Source organism: Lycium ferocissimum, chromosome 6, assembly GCF_029784015.1.
Source record: "Lycium ferocissimum isolate CSIRO_LF1 chromosome 6, AGI_CSIRO_Lferr_CH_V1, whole genome shotgun sequence".
Classification (NCBI taxonomy): Eukaryota; Viridiplantae; Streptophyta; class Magnoliopsida; order Solanales; family Solanaceae; genus Lycium; species Lycium ferocissimum.
Window position 1 is genome coordinate 4857207 of NC_081347.1, and position 19221 is coordinate 4876427.

A 19221-nucleotide genomic window follows, 5' to 3' on the forward strand; every position below is an offset into this window, starting at 1 on the left:
GCATTCAACAAAGAGAAAACCAAAACGCATATCAAAATTAACTAAAACATATTACGACATTCATAATACGACATTCAAAAAACCGTAATATATATGGGAACGAAACTAAAGTTCAAAAAATCATAGACAATCAGAATAAAAATACTATAATTTTAAATCGAAAAGGATAAATTAAATATAAAAAACGACGAAGACAAAGATATCAATTCAACATAAAAACAAATATTGAAACGAGCAAAATATCCAAATTCGTACCTAAATTTTAGAAATGATAACAGAACTGACACAAAATGATGAGGAACGACATAAAAAAAGAAAAGAAAAAAGTGGCAACAAATAGAAAGGGTTTTAATGGGATAAGGGTAATTTCGTCAAAAAATATTCATTAAACAAAGTGTGGCAAAAATTAAAGAAGGCATAAATGAAGTGGCAAAATATAAAGACCAAATAGAAAAGAAGGGCACTCCGCGCAAAAAAAAGCCTTATCTCATCTTCCTCTGCATTCTGTGTTGGGCTTATGGCTTTGTTTGGATGGGCTTAAAATAAGCTTTTATAAATTTGAAACAACTTATAAGCGAAAAAAAATATAAGTTGGGGTAGGTTAACTTTTTTTTTTAACCTTATAATCAAGCTTTTAGCTTATAAACTACTTTATAAGCTAAATCAAACGCCTAATTATTTTTTGGGGTTATTTTTACTTACAAATAAATTTTAAGTTATTAACACTCAAAAAAAAAGCAAATTATAAGCAACTTATAAGCCAATCCAAACGCCTATATATTCTTCGAGTCAGCCCCATCCGCTTTAGCACCAGACGCAGCAGCGTAATGACGGGATTATAAAGAACTTGGGCCAAAAACCCATCTGGCAGATCGCAGCGGCATCAAAATGGGCCAGACCCATCTAGCTATATTTTTTTTATTCTCTACTCTATTTTCCTTTGTGTATTTGGTTTGTATCACATGACTAACTTTTTACCTTGTTTTACTTTCTTAACCCAGATGTTTATCCCAGCGGAATGTGAGAATCATAGTTGCCAAAACAATTAAAGTTGTTCTTGCGATAGAGCAAAAACCATTTTATCAATTGATTTTTTATAGTATTAGTGCAAACCAAAGAATTTTCGAACAAAAAATATGCTGCATGGGTCCTAAACATTTGAAAAGACGTGTTTTAAAGATTAAAATCAAATGCACGTGTTTATGAACGTGCAAAGGTTTCAGTTATTTTTTTTAGATTCAAAAGGAAACTTTCTTCTTTCAAAGTGCATTTAAGGCCTTAAAGTGTCTCAGCAAATCAGTTTATTTTCGGATCACTGAAAGAAAAAACGTGGGCTTTACCTCAAATCAAATTGCAAGGCACAAAAATGCCTTTTCTTCAAAAACCCCATTTTCCTGAAGCGGACGAGGCCCAGTCCATGTTAAACAATTTTGAGGTGTCATGTACAATTGTACATCTTCTAAAGTTGTTAAATCAAGGAAATTTTTTAAGAGCGCTTGTTGCTAAATAACTTGAGGGTCTTTCATATCTTTTGAGTTATAAACAAGTGAATTCATTAACGGATTAAGAAGTTGGATTATATATGTAATTTAAAATTTTAATAAACCGTACACATTTGAAGAGATTCATTTCTTCATAATTAGTCCGATTATAGAATCAATTCATTAATTGAATTGAAGATATAATTGAAATGCTAAAAATGATTTTTTAAAGTAAAACACCTCTAAAGTTTATTTTTCCAAATAAAATATACTTTCTTTCTTTTTCTAATTAATTAGCGATGAATATGCTTCTTTCAAACTTTATCCATATGACTATTTAAACACATTTTTACTAATAAGTTATATAATTTTTAACCCCAAACTTTGACGAAGGACAAATTTAAACTATAAACCAAACTTGGAGGGTAAATTTGACCCTTATCCCATTTATAAATAAGTAGATATAAGTATTGAAACTTATAAGCAGAAACCAATTAGCCACAGTCTTTACAGTTGATTAGTGATTTCCATATAATAAAGGGAAAGTTACACATTTGGCCGTTCGGCCAAAAATAATTACATTTGCTAGCCAAATATACAATAATATACACTACTATGTATCAAAAATGAATATTTTATGTGTATTATACATTCATATACAAAAAAAAAAAAATACATTTGCTGGTATTTTGATGGGCGGCTATTTATGTTAATTTATCTATAATCAAACTAGGAGATTGTGCATTCTTCTTGTTGCTTCGTTATGATCATTATGACTTTGTTTTGTTTTTTGGGTGACAGGGAAAAAGACGAGCAAAGCTCCCAGAATCCAGAGACTGGTTACTCCATTGACTCTGCAAAGGAAGAGAGCTAGAATTGCTGACAAGAAGAAGAGAATTGCCAAGGCTAAGGCTGAAGCTGCTGAATATCAGAAGTTACTTGCGAGTAGGTTCAAGGAACAAAGAGAGAGACGTAGCGAGAGTTTGGCGAAGAAGAGGGCTAGACTATCTGCAACTTCTAGCCATCTATCGTTGCTTAGGTCTCTCGGAATGTAATCTCTGTTTAGTTTGAGTTTACTGTTGTGAGGGATTCCTTCCTTTTTTTTTTTTTTTTTTTTTTTTTTAATAGCTTAATTTTGTTCTTAAAGATTTGAGGTTTTTGTTTTTTGTTCTTTGGCAATGTTAAGAGTTATAAGGGAACTTGTTGCTAGCTTAATTCTTTACTGTCTTTACCTTTTCTTTTCGGCTCTTGGTTGGCTGTAGTTAACACTGATAATCTAATTCCAGAGCACAATTGACTCATAGATGAACTCAAGTTGGAATCCACTATATGAATTTGCAGTCACCAAGTTGTTCCATTCAGGCTCGCCTTTTTTGCTTGGGATGTCTTAAAGTTACAAAGATGAACGCGGTGAGGTGATTGGCCTATTTTCCCATTTCTAGTATTTCTGAAACTTTGCAATGTTTCTGTAAGCTACAAAATATCTTCAAGACACCCCAATGGCCAACCAGTAAGAAGACTAGACTCTGAAGTAAAATCCAAACAAAGCTAACCATAAAACATTGAAACAAACAGTCTGATTGATACTATCTCATGGTCTTAAAATTACAAGAGACTTTTACTCTTTTCTCTTTGAAGTCTCAAACAAGACTTCAACACGCGGCCTACGGCTATTAGCCACTCTGCAATCCCGTCTAATCTCACCAGGCCGGCCTGATTGCAGGTCACCCATCCTTATCATCCCATCAGCAAAGGCCTTAAAGAATTTTTCTTGACTTACACTAAACTCTCTAACATATTCCCTTGTAATAGGGTTAGTATGAAGTGTTTGATCAGAATTCAAGAACCCTCTTCCATTCACCAAGTCTTTGAAATACTGATTGTCAAATATTTCAGGTGTTGCATCCAAATCTCCTGTTACATTCCCATCTCCACCGCGTGGACATAACTTGTCCAACTTCTCTCTGAATCTTGGTTCAATGGTCGGATCAGGCCGGCCCGAACCAGACTGATTATACAGCCTAAACACAATAGAAAAACACCTTCCTTTGCCAATGGAATGAGAACCAGAAAGGGCTACAAGATCTTGGACAGAAAGATTAAATCTACTGAAAAGATCAATGAGGTATGTTGCATTTGATCTTGGACTTGGCATAATCTGGTTTGAGTCTTCTTGGCTTGCAGTTAAACTATCTAGCCTTCCCAACTTCACTTCCCAATTTGGACCTCCAGTCTGATGAGTTAAAAATAAAACAAATAAGATGCTCTGTTTTACCAAGAAAACCAAAAGACAAACTAGGAAAGGGAAAAGGAAAAAGAGGAAATTTTTCATCATAGTTACTAGTACAAGATTTGGGGTTCCTTTTTACCTTTTCTTTTACTCTACTCCCTCATCAAATTGCAATAATACAGCACAATGACCAAGAATTTAGTATAGTAATCAATAATTTGTGTTCCTCAAATTTCAGCAGCGACCAAAAAAGACAGGTGATTTTTGTCTAAATGGAGCCGTTTGTCCATGACTAATATTTCGCATATTTGAAATACTTTATATTTTGAGATTATTTCAAATAAACATTTGTTTAGTGAATTTGCCCAGTATTTCAACTTCAAGCTATAATTTTAAGTATGAAAAACATGTTTTAGGAGTTTTTCCAAATTTTCACTCAAAAAACTTCTAACTCGTCTTTTTGTCAAAAAACAACTTCACTTCCGAATACCCTTTTTCAACTTAACTTCAAATTTTTATTTTTTATTTTTTCAAATCCCAACCAAACCATGTCCTAACGCCTACTAAATTTTGATGGGCAAATATTTATATCCATCTTCTCCTCCACCCCCCAACCCCACCCCCACGCCCATAAAAAAAAAAAAGTCCTACCCAAGAAAAAAAATATGATATTTTTCCTTTTCTGGAAATAGATTTATGGAAGTTGAAAAGATGAGATTATAAATTTACCAGAACAACAGCATCTCTAGCAGCCATGATTAAAAGATCAGCACAAGAAACAACACCAGGCAGGCTCTCTCCAAAGCCTCTTAACTTCATCAACAACTTCATAAGACCTCAATGAATTTATATTAGATAAAGCTAGTTTTTCTCCAAGCATGTTTGGTGTATCATCCAACAACAAAGAAGCATCACACCCCTAAAAAATACCAAAAAGAAATTATTTTATATACGCAGAAAAGAATGACAAAAAAAAAGGGTACTAATTAAATTAGATTCTTGAAATTTTTACATTAACAAAACAATCATGAAACTGCAATCTCATCACTGAAGCTACACTTCTTGGTTCTTTTTTCATTGCTTTTTTCATCTCATCTTTGACTATAAATTCAGCTTGTGGACAAGTTTCTGAGTAATAATTTGGCCTAAGTGTAGCAGCCATCGATGCAAGATCCAAACTTTGAAGGAACAGGAAGAAAAAAAGAAGGGTATAAGCCATTCTTGATTCTTTCTTCTTCTTTTTTTTTTTTTTTTTAATTAGTGTTTAATGTTTTGTTGGTTCTTGAATTTTTTGTGCATGAGGATAAATAGTGGGGATTTTGGGATTTGGGAAGAAGGTGAAAAGGGAGATGAATGAAAATTCCTGATTTGCATGTGTTGTCAGCATTATATAGGAGTCTTTGGTTAAGACAAATTAAGTGGCCAATTGTGAAGAGTTTGTTTTGGGTTGGGTGGCAAATGGGGGTGTGTGGGGTGTAGGGTCAAGAACCTCTGCATTTTCTGATAATCACTTTTGTCATTTATTTTCTGATATTTCAACCAACTGGACCCACTTGTTGCATGGGTAGTGGGATAGATGATGTATTTTTGTCAGTTGTTTTTTTTTTAGTCACCACTCACCGGGAGCGAAATTTACTGACCTGATTAATTTTAATTTACGTCGAATTGAAAGTAAAAATACTTCTTACTAAAAAGATTTTTATTTGCAGAAATTGAATTCAAGACTTTTATTTTCATTTTCTAACTATGAAAAAAATGAATCTTATAGTTGAAACTTGAAAATTTGAGTTTTTGAAGTTATGATTTTTGAAACTTACTCTTTGTATTTGTACATATATTTTACTTGGAAAATTTTTGATGTTTTGTGAATGGAAGTAAAATTTGGTCCTTGACAATAATTTTTTTGCAATATGATCAAATTTCATGAACAAACAGATATTTGAAGATAAATTTTTAAAATTTGATCTAAAATCTATGGCCAAAGTCCAAACGCTAGCTTAACCATCTCACCATCGGTCCTTGAAAATAATTTTTTCACAATATGATCAAATTTCATGAACAAACAAATATTTGAAGATAAATTTTTAAAATTTGATCTAAAATCTATGGCCAAAGTCCAAACGCTAGCTTAACCATCTCACCATGTTGATGGTACATCATATGATCTATGCACTTGCCTAATTTTTGTTCTTTATAGTAAGAAAAAGAAAAATTATATAAACAGCAAATTCTTCAGAGTTCTATCCTACTCCCTTGTTGTATGGGTAGGATAGATGATAGTATGATGTATTTTTTTAGTTATTCATTCGATATCATAATTTATTGATTTGAATAATTCAATTCGCATCGAGTAGGGATAAGAAATGCTTGCAGAACTTGAATTGAGACCTCTAATTAAGGATAATAGAATTTCAATCATCCCATCACACGTTTCGATGGTTGATGAGATTAAAAAATAGATTTTACAAACAGTAAATTGTTCAGAATTCTTTTTTGAATGTATTGTACTAATCCCTTTATCTCAAAAGGAATTATGAGCTCCATCATACGAAAGTTAAAATTGTAATTCATATGTGAAGCTATATGATCATTTATTTAAATAAATAAGGCTCTTTGGCGTATTTATGTAAAAATTGATCTTCACTAGAGACGAGAGTTTCTTTTTGTAATTTGATGATTATAATCCCATTTGTTGCAAAAATTTATAGAACCTAATTCTTAACCAAATTAATAAAATGCATGTCATAAGTGTCTATTTTATACATTTAACCATCATTAATCAATATATAATCTTGCCTCAATTATAACTTAACATTGGTAATTTTATATTATTTCACATAAACATTGATATAGGATTTTCCTCCTTTGTTTGCGGAAAAGTGTATTTAATTCCCATCAACTTCAGAGTTCAGATTCATTTTGAGAAATTTAATCTGCCCCCTTATGAATAAGAGGCGGAAAAATGCCTAAAACGAGCTTTTGCGTGTGTCAGAAAAAACAATTTGAAAATGATTGTAAATTAAAACAGATATGAAATTTTCAAATACTAATAAAGAAAATTATTTAACATATGAAAATTATTTAATGGATAAATTATCGTTAAGATGAATAACTGGTAATTAATGACTGTATGTAAGGGTGTTCTTGTTCGGTATTGTGTCAAAACCAAAACCAAACCCCTAGTCGGTTTTAAAATTCTTAAAACCAAACCAAATATAATACATATCCATCGGTTTGTTGTAGTCGGTTTGATTAGGTTTTTCGGTTTTTAAGAAAACTAACATTATTTCCCTCTTTCATGTATTTTTTTCCTACAATTAGGAGGAAATTTTTTATTCTTTTCCAACTTATTATTCGTTATTACCCTTTTATTGTGATAGCTATAATATTCTTGGATTATGAAGAAAATGTCTTAAGATTTATAAGTTTTAATTAAGTGAATAATATAAGAAATACAAATATAGGTAAATTTTATACTTGTTTATTTGAACAAAACAGTTTGAATCATGGATTTCTTTTTAGAAACAGGCTTAAGGTATAAAGTACATTAGCCTATTAGAGATAAATAATTTTTTTATTGAAAAAGTATACAAATTATTAAGTATTTATAAAAATTAATATATTGTACATATAAATCATAAAAATTGTGTATAACATTTGTTGGTTTGGTTCGGTTTACTTTTAGCAAAACCAAAACCAAATAAAATATTATCGGTTTTTTAAAATTTAAAATCAAACCAAATCCAACCCAAATAAATCTCGGTTTATTTAATCGATTTGATTCGGTCTTCGATTCGGATCGATTTTTTACCAAACCGTGAACACCCCTAAATTGTGTATGCCTTCTTGAAATAGTAAGAAACGTTATTTGAAAGTTGTGCAACTAATTTACTTTAAATTTCATATATCATTATGGATCCAAGTTTTAATGAATTATTTAAAAATCGAAACTCTGCCTTTTTCCACGTGGGCGATAACATGGACAACTATTTTTATTTTTTTTAATGTAACTTTTGCGACTTAATTTTTTACAGTTATTTGTTAATTAACTTTTTTTATATGATTTCTTGCTTTGAAGGAATCAAATAATTTTGCATAAATAAAGTTTGCTACGTCCTTGTTTAGTTCAGTCACATTATTTGAAGTAATCCTTAACCATTTCCTAATAATTAATCAAGTAACTGATCCAAAATGCCTTAAATCACTTTTGACTTTCCCACTACTTACTGCTTAGCATTCAATTAGTTCACACGAGAGAAGATTTTTTGTTCAAAATGGATGCAAAACCTTTTAATTGTTTTCCCCCAAAATTAGATTGAATTCTTATTCATAAGATGGCAGATTAATAGCTTGTTTAGCCAAGCTTTTAAAAATAACTTATTTTAAAAAGTATTTTTTAATCTTTTCAAAAAAATACTTAGCTAAAAGCATTTGTGTTTAGCCAACTAATTTAAAAGTACTTTTAGTGACAATTAGTGTTTGGCCAAACTTTTAAACGATTAACCCGCTTTATGTGTATTTTTCTCAAAAATTTTTCAAAAAAATCTTTTTGGACAAAAGCCTATTTTTTTTTAAAAAAAGCTGTACAACTACTCAAAAAGACTTATTTTCTTTAAAAAGTTTCGCCAAACAACTCACTTTTTTAAAATAAACACTTGTTCAAAAATAAATATTTTTGAGGGAAAAATAAACTTGGCCAAACAGGTTATAAGTTTCTCAAAATGAATCTGAAGTGGGTGTGCATAAGCCTGCGTTGCTTGTTTTGCTGGAAACGAGAATGACAGAACATAAGTATCTCTGCAAGGTCTTGAAATTCTCCAGACACATACAATCCCCTGCGGTGGGTTTATCAGGTGGAATTGTTGTGCTTTGGAAGGAGGATTTACTTAAAGTGGAAAGTGTCTCAACTACTAGTCAAGGAATTAATGTTACTGTTAAGGTACTTCCTTCCTCCACTCCTTGGATTTGTACGAATTATGCTAATAGAAGAATCCTTTGGCAAAAGCTAGTTAATATCTCTAGGAATAATAATTTGAGTTGGCTGGTGACTTCAATGAGGTCCTTAAAGCACAAGAGAAACTAGGAGGGAATATCATCAGCGTACGTAGGTCAAACCTGTAATTGAGTAGGGATAAAAAATGTTTTCTATCAAGAAATTTTTAATTTGCTGAACTTAAATTAAGACCTTTAATTAAGAATGAAAGAATTTCAATCATCCCATCATACATTTTGATGGTTGATGAGGTAAAAAAAAAAAAGATTTTATAAATAACATTGTTTAGAATTCTTTTTTGAATGTATTGTACTAATCCCTTTGTCTCAAAAGGAATTATGATCTCCATTGTACGAAAGTTAAAATTACAATTAAGATGTGAAGCTGTATGATAATTTATTTAAATAAATAAATAAGGCTCTTTGGTGTATTTGTGTAAAAATTGCTCTTCACTAGAGATGAGAGTTTCTTTTTGTAATTTGATGACGTAATCCCTTTTGCTGCGATAATTATAGTACCTGATTTTTCTACCAAATTGATAAAATGCATGTCATGTGTTTATTTTATACATTTAGTAATTTAACCATCATTAATCAATATATACTCTCGTCTCAATTATAGCTTAACCGTGATAATATTATATTATTTCGCATAAACATGATATAAGATTTTCCTCTTTGGTTTGTGGAAAAGTGTATTTACTTCCCATCAACTTCAGAGTTCATATTAATTTTGAGAAACTTAATCTGCAACCTTATGAATAAGAAATTGCTCTAATTTAGGGGGAACAACTACTAAAAGGTTTTGCATCCATTTTGATATAACTATTACCAACAAAAAAGTCTTCTCTCATGTGAACTAATTGAATGCTAAGTAGTAAGTAGTAGTTAAAGACAAAAGTGATTTAAGGCTATTTTGGAATATTTACTTGATTAATATTAGGAAATGGTCAAGGATTACTTTAAATAATGTGACTGAGCTAAACAAGGACGTAACAAACCGTATTTGTACAATCTCAAAAATAGAAAGAAAAATGAGAGAGAAACTCTGACTTCTCTCTAAATTCCACCTAACTGCCACTACCCAATATGGTCTCTACGTCCACCACCCAAGCGACAACATCTCCACCCCAGATACCACCGGACCCTAAATAGGATGAAATGGAGGAAAACATACCAAGAAATCTTTCCTTCACCTTGGTTAATGAGTGTTTTACTAGCAAGGAATATATTCTTATGGATATTAGGAAGTTTTAGACTGAATGCAAAATCTGGAACAATGAGGTGTTTGGCAACATTTTCCATAAGAAGCAACACCTCCGAGCTAGAATTGTTGGCATCCAAAAATCCCCTCATTTTCCTTATAGTTCCTCCCGCCACAATCTTGAGAAATAATTGACTGGGGAGCTTAACGATGTCCTTATGACTGAATAAGACACGGAAGCTTAAGTCTAAATGTAATTTGGGCGGAAGGATATAGTAATAACAGGTTCTTCAATTCCTCAACTTTGAATAGAAGGAGAAGGAAAGATCCTCGGCCTCTAAGATGAAGTGGGAAACTGGACCTATGAGGCAGAGGACATCAAAAATACCATATTTTCCTTTTATAACTACCTGTTTACTACTAAGCAAGACTTCTCTAGTATCAACTGCCAAGTCCCTTTAGCAGATGAGCATATCCTTAGTCCCCTAACTCAAGACCTGCTAAACTCCCCGCTATAGAATTTTGAAGCTGATAAAGCCATTCATTCTTTCCAACCTCTGAAAGCCCCTGGACCTGATAGCTTACACCCCTATTTCTACCAAAAATTCTAGCAAGTGTTAAAGCCAAAGGTAATTGCTTTCATTTAGCATACCTTCCAATCCCAAAAAAGAGATCCTGAAGTCAGAACTTTCTTGTGTCTTATTCCTAAGCGTGCTAATTCTACTATCTTAAAGAATTACAGACCCATTGGGCTCTGTAATACTCTTTATAAGATGGTAACTAGAATTATTGTCAATAGGTTCAAACTTCACCTGCTTGGATCATTGGTCCTACCCAAGCTAATCTTCTCTCAAAAGGAAGAATTGTTGATAATGCAATCCTTTGTCCAAGGATATATCTCTCATTTTAAAAGAATGAGAGGAAAAAAAGAGGAACCTGATTTAAAAATAGACTTGGAAAAGCCTTTTGATATTTTAGAGTGGTCCTTCATCAGAATTATTCTAAACTATTTCAAGTTCCCTTGAAGTCTAGCGAACCTCATCATGTCTTGTGCTCCTCTTCCTCTATCTCTGTGCTAGTAATTGTACAAGACTGATTATTTCCACCTCAGTAGAGGCATTAAGGTGACCCCGTGTCATATTATCTTTCATTCTTTGCATGGAAATGCTTTTTAGAAGGATTGACTAAGCGATTCTTGCAAACTACTGAACCCCATCATCAACATCGACCAAAGGGCCCAAAAACTTCTCATCTTTTCTTTGCTGATGATCTGACCTTGTTTTCCAAAGCTGATCCTCAGAACTGCCTAACTATCCTTAGTACTTTGAGAGAAGTTAGCCAATTCTTATGACAAAAGATCAGCCATGCTAAGAGTAAAGCTATTTACAGTGACAACTGCACTAATCAAACTGTCCATGATTGCACCAACATTTTAGGCATTCAGAAGAGTAGTCACTTTGGGAAATACCTTGGATTTTCCATCTTTCATTCCAAGCCAACTCGTAGTGACTTCCAATTTATCATTAACAATATGAACCACAAGATAGCTGGTTGGAAAACTAAACTTCGACACGGTGGAGAACTAATACGACAAAAGCCGACCTCGGTATTATCAGTAGCCATTGTATGATGCCCAGTATATCCACCTGCCCAAACACACTACTTAGGTTGTCAATAGATTGCAGAGGAATTTCTTTTGGAGATCCCCTGCAGAGGGGAAAAAAAAAAGATGCACCGTCTCAGTTGGGATAAGATTGTAAGTCCAAAAGATTATGAGGGTTTGGGACTTCAAAAGGCTAAACACAAGAGCAACTCCATTTTGGTTAGCCTTGCCTGGAGAATGTACTCCAACCCCAATATTCTTTGGGCTAAAATTCTTATATCCAAGAACTGCAACCCTCACACCATTTGGAAGACCATAGTTTCCAGGATTTGGAAGGGAATTTTACATAGATGGAAAATATGCTATGAAGCTAATAAGTGGGTGGTGTTCAAAAGAAACAGAGTCAACTTTCTAACGGACAATTAGATTAATGAGCATCGGCTTAAATCAACAAGACTCTTCGTGGCCTGCCAGCACACGACGTTCTTCCCGAAAGATCAACAACTACTATCAAAATGGTAGTTGGAATCTTATGACTTCCTTATGCCTCCCGACTCTTGGGGCGTGATGGGCACCTTAAAAGTTTCCTTTAAATATTGATAAGGAAGACAGAATGGTTTGGGGTTTGACTCATAATGGGATGTTCAACCAAATCATGACACAAATACACGACAAAGTTGCGTAGTAATGAGCATGCGTCGACGGCTTTCCAGCGGTTTTAACTCAAAGAAATCCCTAACAAGATCAAGTTCTTTCTTTGGCTCCTTCATCATGAAAGGTTAACTACATGTTCCTATCTCAACTCTATTGGTTTGCACCTCTCTCCTTTATGCCATTCTTTGTCAGGCCTTAAGAGAAGATATCTCTCATATCTTTCTTTTTGTGCCCCAATGCACAAATCTTTTAGAAAATGGAGCTCGCCAATCGCGATCCCATCTCACCGCTTCATATCTCTACTCGAGCATGTCTGGCACAGCATTTGGAAGTCCATTCAGAACAAGGCCTTCAACGGTTCCCTCAAATGGATCCATATATATTCTCCCCTATTCCTTTTGGCACATTTCGCTAACTAGAAATGGCAATCTCTTTGAGTAATTAAGAAGCTTGAGTTTGAAAACACTATTGCATCAATGGAAGCCTTCTACATTATAGGGTCTAACATGCTCGACAAAAAAAAGCATATTATCCCAATGAGGGACTCGGTAATGGGAACCTTCGATAGGGGTTGGTACAATATAAAGGCAGGACGATGAGGGCTTTGGGGAACACAGGGATGGGTGGCTTATGTGGAGTGATTAGAAATAGTAGAGGTGACTGGATTATGAATTTTATTAGAAGCCTCGACCACACCACCAACACCCATGCAGAATTTAGAGCATTGCATGATTGGAGATTAATTTGGACAACACAAAGCTAATTACTATGCTTAAACACGGTCATTCTTTTTATAACTTGCGAATTATTTATGAATGCGGGTGGCCAATCTGGGGGGTTGGAAAAGATGCGGTGATCAAGCACATATACGTGACAAACCAATTGCGGATCTATTAGCTAAAGAAGGAGCAAGGGGCAGTTTTTTGCAAAGAACCCCTTTTGTAGCAGTTCCCCCAGTGTATGCTAACAATGTTGTTTGGGAAGACATTTCGGGAACTTCTTTTGTTAGAAATATTCGGGCATGTAATCTAAACAATGCACAACTAACTTATGCTCAATCTGAGTTTGCTACGGGAACTCTGTTCCCAAATGATGTACAATTTTGTTAATATTATATATATGCAGTATCTATTTCAACAAAAAAAATTATATTTGTACAAAAGTATTTGATTCCGTTAAAACGAGAAATCAAATTAAAAAATTTAATTGACAAACAACTGTAAAAAAATTTAAAAAAAAAAGAATCGCAAAAGTTAAATTAAAGAAATAGTTGTCCACGTTATTGCCCACGTGGAAAAGGCAGTGTTTCAATATTTAAATAAGTCATTAAAACTTGGATCCACAATGAATATATGAAATTTAAAGTAAATTAGTTGCACAATTTTCAAATAACGTTTCTTACTATTTCAAGAAGGCATATAGTCATTAATTACTAATTCATCTTAACGGCAATTTATCAATTAAATAAATTCTTTATTAGTATTTGAAAATTTCAATATCTGTTTTAATTTACATTCATTTTCAGATTAGTTTTTCGGACACACGCAAAAGCTCGTTTTAGACATTTTCCTGCCTCTTAAAACTAATCAAAAACATGCTATTCTAAAGAACAAGCTAGAAATTCCTATAACTGGTCCTTTTTTCTTTTTCTTTTAAAGGTTTATAATATTTAAGAGCTTTAATCATTTATCTGTCTTCTAAACGTTTGATATAACTGATTGGAGTAGCAAGGTGAATTTAAAAGTAAATGTAATAAATGCTTCTTGATTACTAAAATATCAAATATTTCAGAACAAATTAAGTCTCTGATCAAAGATAATGCGCTACTACTACATATCAACACTTCGAATAAATCTTTTTTCATCCAAGGATTCAATGTATCTAGTAAGTGCAGAATTTGAAAATTGATTTAACTCACATTTATGCAGGAGAAGATGCACTATTTGACTGTACTTTCAATAATATCCATGCACTGCTTAAGTAATATACTATATTTATTCACTTATGATAATTTTAATAATCAGTTTTTTGTGGTAAGTTTATATTCATTGCAATAATTACATTACCTCAATCACAAGTAAGTTGGGGTCGATAATATGAATTCTCACGATCCATGTCACTCTATTTAATCTAGAATTTTTCACAATTTTCTACTAATATATAAATCGATCACAAAACTAAAAAGTCTCACCGAATATTGTATTTAAAGTATATATACCAACATGACTTAAAATTTTCTCAATTTAAATCTATATTTTCATTAAAAAAAAATAACCTAGGTAAAGTAATGTTACACTTCTATTGAAAAGTAAAAGTTATGCAAGTGGGCACCTTCCACATAGCAGAATATATAAGAAAACAGAATCCATCTTTAATTACCACTTTGTTTTTAAAAAATAGATTGCTTTTTAACTTTTGATAATTTTGGATTATGATCTTCCATATCTGAATTCATGATAACATTCTCTCCACTTGTATCAAACTATTACCTCATATACACAATACTATTCATTGTTAATGTAATTCAATTTTTTATAACAAGTAACCTATATTATTTTTCAAATAATAATACATATAACTACTTTTTAAATATTTTGATAATATAATATTATTGTATTTCGTCCGTACATAATAATTAAGTTGTTGTGGATGTCTTTCTCACGCCTACAAAACAAAAAGTATTTTCACCCCCGGCCAAAGCATGAACTTTGGATAAGTGTTATTTTTCCCGTTCTTCTTCCTTCTTATTGTTCACATTCGCATTTGGTACGATCCCGAAAGCCTCCATTAATTCGGGTTCGTATCGCATAAGATTCATTAAGAGGAGAAGCGCTTCATATCAGGATTTTCTTATATTCTCATTATTGTTCAAATTCGAAACCTCTGGTTAAGTATGAAAAATTCTATCCATTCAACCACAATACTCCGTGATTATTCATACCTATTTCGCTATGGATTTCTAAGGGTTTTAACAGGTGGATCATGAGTAAGAAATCTTGAATATTGAGAGATTCAGCAGTGGTCCATGAAATAAATATTGCTTGAGAAGAGCCAAACAACAGCAACAGGCCCCCCTCTGTGTCATTTTACACAAGTTTGTGAATTGTGACACGTCCTTATGTCTATATAGGCAAATAATTGACCAAACCTAACTATAGCTATGCCATTTTTTCAACATTAATTGACCAAACCTAACTATAGCTATGCCATTTTTTCAACATTACCTTTACGTACAAAATTCTTTTAACACAGAATTGGTAAAAAAGAAAAGATGCTTGTTTTAATCAAAAGTTTATATGTCTTGAAGAATCTATTGAAAATTCTACATATATGGCATAAAAAAAATTCTTGGCGAGAGTTTAAGTTGCATAAATCATCGGTATAAAAAAGTTATACACTATCAGATTATCCAAAGAATATATCTAAAGATAAGCCTCTTTAAATTGTGGGATTTGGAATTTTAAAGATAAGACATGTTATGTACTGAAAAAAATGATACTATTGTTGAAATTTATTTAGCAGTGATTCAAAATTTGAAAGCACCATTTTTGAAAGACAAAACATATTATGAAAAAGTGTTACCCATTCTTTAAAAGATACACCTATTCATTGTGAAAATGTGTATTCAATCTTAAGGGGTACATCCATTCATGAAGACTTGTGATCACTTTTTATAAATACTATCCCATTGCTGTCGAAAATAATTAAATAGGAAATTCAAATCTTTAAGTACTTTATCCTTTCCTTCTCTTTGAGAGTCTTTTTTCTTCTTATTCCGAATTCCTACGAAAGCAGTTGAGAGATTAAAAGGGTTCTCCGGAACTTCTATTTGAGTGCACATTAGAAGATTCCTGAGTGGTTCATTGTATCTTGGGAGTAGAACGTCACTTTGATATTTGCACCGGGGTAGCGATGAAATTCTACTCTGAAGACAGTGCGCGCCATCCATAGTGTGCCTTGAACCGAATTTTTTAATTTCAATTCTCTTTTATCTTTATTGTTATTACTATGTTTTATTTGTCTCTTATTTCTTCTTCTTAATGTGATCATCTCTAATATTTTTCCAACAATTTCAAAGCAGAGTTTACCGTTTAGTTAAAAAGAGATGATTATTAAGAAGATTATTGAATTGTCTGCAAAAAGTGATTCATCTCCCTTATCACTTTTGGCATAACTTGTCCAGAAAAAAGAAACATCGAATTATTTTTTATGGAGAAGTTTTGTCCCTGGACTGATGAGGGACATAGTTTAATAAAGATCATGATTAATCAAAATAGGTTACTGAAATTTCGTTTTTTGCATTTAAATGATGTTTCTTGAAAAAAGTTTTTCCAAGAGTGCTGATGGTTTACTGTTTGGACATTTGGATCCTCTTTAAAAATATTGACTTGTTGATTTTTTTTTATTTTTTTTTAAAAGAAATATTTACGAGAATATACTAAGGTTGAGTGCTCATGATCCTTTTTTATTAACATTTATATAGAGGTATATTTTCTAACTATGAAGTTGTCATGTGGCTTGTGATACTCCCTCCGTTTCATTTTTTTTCTCGGCCTTGTTGACTTGGCACTCCTTAAAGAAGTTATTTATTACGAGTTTGTTTAGCTAATTATCCTTATAAATTATAATGAATTTTGGAAGAACTAAAATGCAAGGTTGACAATGAGGAATATCTTTGAAGAGTTTTTGGTACAAGATTGACAGAAAATAAGAAGGAAGTATATATCACTGAACATACTGACTTTCCTGGCATTGAAACAAGATCCTTGAGGGGGTCATAGACTGGAGCAGTTAGAAAGCATAGAGGATTAAACGTTCTGTCGATCCTTCTTTTCTTTTGATTACCCATGCTTATCTTTGTTTATATCGTTATTCCCATAAAAGTTCCACCCAATTCATTGTCTCAAGATTATTTTTCTTCTTTTGTGAATTTGATCCTGTAGGCAAAGCCAAGTGCCCGTTGAAAATTTTCACCTTGGAGCCTGTTTGACTTGGCTGAATTTAACAGTCTTGGAGCCTGTTTAATTAATAGATTATTCTAAAATCCTCAAAAGGTGCAGCAAGGTCATCACAGGAAGATTATATAAGGCAACAGGTATTTCGATTTTAACGTTGCAAATGTGGCCAGCAACAAATCAAGAAGAAAATTACTCCATAATCGGGTTCTACTTTCTTAACTCTACTAATTATTTATTTATAAATTCCTACCCTTGTGTTTCTCATGAAATTTCTTTTCATAATGTTAGGGTAGATGATTCACTTATATGATGATCTTAAAATGCTTGTTAATTTTAGGAATAACATTTTTCATGTGTGTTCACTGTGATTCGTATTCTTGCGTAAAGGTTATATGTGAAGTTTATTTTCAAGTTGTGAGATGATATAAAGTATTTTATTTATAAGGATCATATCAATACTTGAAAATTGTTTTTATCATTTTAAGATCATGAGAATAAAATAATACAAAGTAAATTACTTATAGTAAAAAAAAAAACATATTTTGTTATTGAAAATTGTTGTGACATTTGAGGTCATAAAAAAAATGATGATATTTTCGTGTAGTCAGGATTTGGGGATTTATCAGAGGTTTATAACCTTACTAAATTTAAAGTCTTTATTGTGACTTGTGAAGAACATATATTGTGTCTTGAACACTTTAAGCAAAGTCCCATCATCGTTGTCGTACCGTATACGTGTTTATGAATGTAGCAAGAAGTCACAAATACTGATGAATATTTATGGAATTCCTTGAAACACTATCCTTCGTAGTAAATTTATTAATCCTCTTAATAAACATTCAAGGATTATGATATTGATAGGCCTTAATTAACTTTTGCACAATAAGCAATTATTGTTGGAGATTAATGTGACGACCATTCAGTTAATTTTTGAAAGGATGCGACTTTTGAGCAGAAAGTGTATTTCTATCTGTATTTCAAAATGGTGAGAAACATAATGAATCTGTTTCATGCTTAATTATGTATGCGATAAAGTCATGTTGACTTTAACTAAGGGATTGTATAGTAATGTTAATTTGTGATTTTACTTCTACGTGCATAATAACATGAATATTAAAGTTCATGGGTTGACATATAAAATGCGGGGGGTTAGCGTTTGAATAATTGTTACAATGTATTTGAAACTGATGTGCACACTGAAATAGTTTAAATATGAGATATTAAACTTGTGCAACGTGAGGGCTTATTACATGATTATCTTAGTTGAAATCAAAGGAAGTTAGGTGTGAGAGATATTATTAAAGTGAAAAACTTCCTTCCAAGTGGAAATATTTCAAGAAACATGTATTTCTTGATATAATTTAAATTATGATAGCCCTCTATGTGATGGTATGACTTGTAGAATGGTTTGAGATTTAATCGATATTACCATTATTGAAAAGTCTATTCTAATTGTTTGCTTTTCTTTGTAATTTTTGAATTGCTATTGCAAAATTCAAATCTTTTAAGAGACATCCAAGCTTGAGGCAGAAAGCAAGTATGAATGACTTAAAATCAGAGCAATCGTGTTGGAGTGCACTTCATCAAGACATATTGTGGATTAACAAATTGAAAGACCTTGCACAAATCAAGTTGTAGTTCTCAAAAGGAAGGAATTAAAGCCCTTAATTTGTAATTACTGATGGTGGCAACCCAACCTTACTGATTGGAGATCCCAAGATGAAGGTTCAATGTGGTAACAACAAGCTGTCCAATAATTGGAGAAGTACCATAACTTATATTTTTATCTTAGTCCCTTCATGAGTGATTAATTATCATGGTACTTGATTGAGTGATTAATTATCATGGTACTTGATGTAACAGTTAGGAAGAGTACATAGTCTGAATGAATTCATAGCAAATGATGGATATGAAGATTACACATATCCTTGAAGAATTCACCTATTCAAGTGTGGTTGTGGGGCCGACCTATGAGATTGGGCTTTCTCGATGTCACGAAGTCCGTGACTAGGTCCCGATCCGCACCCAAACACACTATCAAACGGGGCCACACACGGAGATGGCTTATACGGACACAATTATCAATTTCGTTTTTTGCA

General features: G+C 32.4%; 1 protein-coding gene across 1 annotated transcript; it reads right to left on the minus strand.

Moving 5' to 3' along the window:
• Positions 1-3038: 3038 nt before the first annotated feature.
• LOC132059020 (peroxidase 17-like) lies at positions 3039-5055 on the minus strand. The gene is given in 4 exon segments (XM_059451478.1): positions 3039-3714; positions 4441-4519; positions 4521-4630; positions 4724-5055. Coding segments are annotated over 4 exon segments (1011 nt in total). The 5' UTR covers positions 4931-5055; the 3' UTR covers positions 3039-3099.
• Between the last annotated feature and the right edge of the window lie 14166 nt (positions 5056-19221).